Here is a 2,500-nt window from a genome sequence, read left to right as displayed (position 1 = left end):
TCCGGCGATCAGAGCGTAGAAACAATCAGAGATAATGTGACAGGGCGGAGGCTGACGGTGTTTGAGAGGAGAGTTTATGGGATGCAAGAAGGATGAGGTGAAGGCGTCTGAAACACAACAGGAAGTTAGCTATCGTCCCAAAACAAGGTGGAGCAGCTCAGTGTGTGTGTGTGTCAGCTCATAGAGGAGAGAGAGAGGTACTTAAAAAGACAAGGCATTGTACTAGAAATGGAAAATAAACAATCCAAAATGTAAACATCTCAAAAAGAAATCAAATGGCATTAAAAAAAGTCAGAGTTTATAGATTTGTTTTATATCTTCACAGCCTGCTGCATATTTTCTACTTTTTGATTACATTACATTTAGCTGACGCTTTTATCCAAAGCGACTTACAGTGACCGATTACAGGGACATTCTCCCTGGAGTAACTGAGGACTAACGGCCCGTCCACACAGCAGCGTTAAAAAAATCTTGGAGGTGGGCGTATCTGAAGCTTGGGGATTTTTTGCAAGCAAGGCACCAACAACCAATCACATGAATCTCCCGCCCGCGACATACGAAGCAAACATACACGCGGTTTGATTGGCTAGCGCTTGAACTGTCAGATTTGCATACACGGGATTTGATTGGCTGACGCTTCCACCTCAGCTTCAAAAGTTGAACATTGCTCAACTTTTGAATCCTGAAAATCCTGAAAATCTCCGCTCTGCTTCCCACAATGCAGTTCGGCGAAAAGTGAGGCAAAGTGACGTCACCCCATTCAAAGTGAATGGGCAGAAGCGTTCCAAGATTTTTTTTAACGCTGCTGTGTGGACGGGCCGTCAAAGTTGAGCAATGTTCAACTTTTGAAGCTGAGGTGGAAGCGTCAGCCAATCAAATCCCGTGTACGCAAATCTGACAGTTCTAGCGTCAGCCAATCAAATCCCGTGTATGCTGGGAGAGACATACCGCAGGTCATTTCCTCATATTCCAAAACATGGAGGAGAAATGAGCGGTAGGGAATCACCCGGTGCTTTATGACCAGACCCTATTTACCTACCGGGATACAAACCGGAGGAGCCAGGCATGGAGGGAGGTGGCAGAGACAGTGGTAGGTTTTCGCCTGTTTTGGGGAGTTTATATCCAGTTTACTTCGGGCTTTTTTGCTTCGTATGTCGGGGGCGGGAGATTCATGTGATTGGTTGTTGGTCGCAAAAAAATCCCCAAGCTTCAGATACGCCCACCTCCAAGATTTTTTTAACGCTGCTGTGTGGACGCTCCGTAAGTGCCTTACTCAAGGGCACACTAGTGGTGGTGCTCCTGGCGGGATTTGAACTCACGACCTTCCAATCTCCAGCCCACCTCACTATCCATTAGACCACCACCCCTATGATGCTTTTTTAATTCCACTTTGAGATGTTTAAATTCTGGAATTGTTTATTTTCTACTCTTAAATTTCTACTTATGTGCAATGCTTTGTTTTGTTTCGTTTGCTGCTGCAACGCAAACATTTCCCAATTTGAGATCAATGAAGTGCCTCTGATCTTCTTCTCTCAATAAACTTGAGAAATGAAAGTTAAAAAAAAGTATGTTTATATTAACTCAAGAAGGTTAAGTAAACATGTTTAGTCACATTTAAAAATAAAAGGTTAAATAAACATAATTATGATAAATGTGGTGTGGATAGTTTGGGGCTATTTGGAGAGCACATTTTCAAACACCTTACTTTGTCTCCTTGTGTCCTCCCTCCTTGTCTCCTGCCTCCTCAAAATAAAAGGTTAAATTTAACATGCTTATGATAAAGGAAGTTTGTTGAAGAAAGGTCAACAATTAAAAATGTGGTGTGGATAGTTTCGGGCTGTTTAGAGAGAACAGGGTGCCCCTTCCTCTAATCACCTCATCCTCACTTTGTCTCCTTCCTCCTTGTCTCCTCTCTCCTTGTCTCCTCTCAGAATGTGGAGCTTCCTGACTCGTTCACTGCAGAGCTGAAGGACCAGTTGGAGGGTCTCCTTCAGAGAGACGTCTCCAAGAGGCTGGGCTGCCAGGGGAGAGGGTGAGAGACACACACACACACACACACACACACACACACACACACACACACACACACACACACACACACACACAGTGTGCAGTTGCTTTAGGGCCTCATACAGTATAGCCCTTAAGGTGCCCCCCGCACCTCCACACAGAGCCCCCCACATATCAAATCCCAACTTAACCCCTGCTCACACTCGCACTCTCACACACACACACACACACACACACACACACACACACACACACACACACACACACACACTGAGACCCACAGACACACACACTCACTACTCACACACACACTCACTACTCACACACACACTCACACACACTCACACTAACACACACTCACACTAACACACACACCCACTCACACACTCACACTAACACACACACCCACTCACACACACACCAACACACACTAACACCCACTCACACACACACACCAACACACATCGCACGCATCAGTCAGAAGGATCCC

General features: G+C 45.5%; 1 protein-coding gene across 1 annotated transcript in view; it reads left to right on the top strand.

Annotated features, from left to right (window-relative positions):
* Window positions 1-2,500, top strand: part of grk3 (G protein-coupled receptor kinase 3) — a gene marked incomplete at its 3' end in the record, with an annotated part of 72,329 nt that overhangs the window by 67,515 nt on the left and 2,314 nt on the right. The window contains 1 exon segment of the mRNA XM_034148958.1: window positions 1,932-2,032. Within this exon segment, the coding sequence (XP_034004849.1) occupies window positions 1,932-2,032 (101 nt within the window).

Source organism: Trematomus bernacchii, unplaced genomic scaffold (genome assembly GCF_902827165.1).
Source record: "Trematomus bernacchii unplaced genomic scaffold, fTreBer1.1, whole genome shotgun sequence".
Lineage (NCBI taxonomy): Eukaryota > Metazoa > Chordata > Actinopteri > Perciformes > Nototheniidae > Trematomus > Trematomus bernacchii.
Note: the sequence above shows the minus strand (reverse complement) of the source record. Positions and strands in the feature narration are given on the sequence as shown.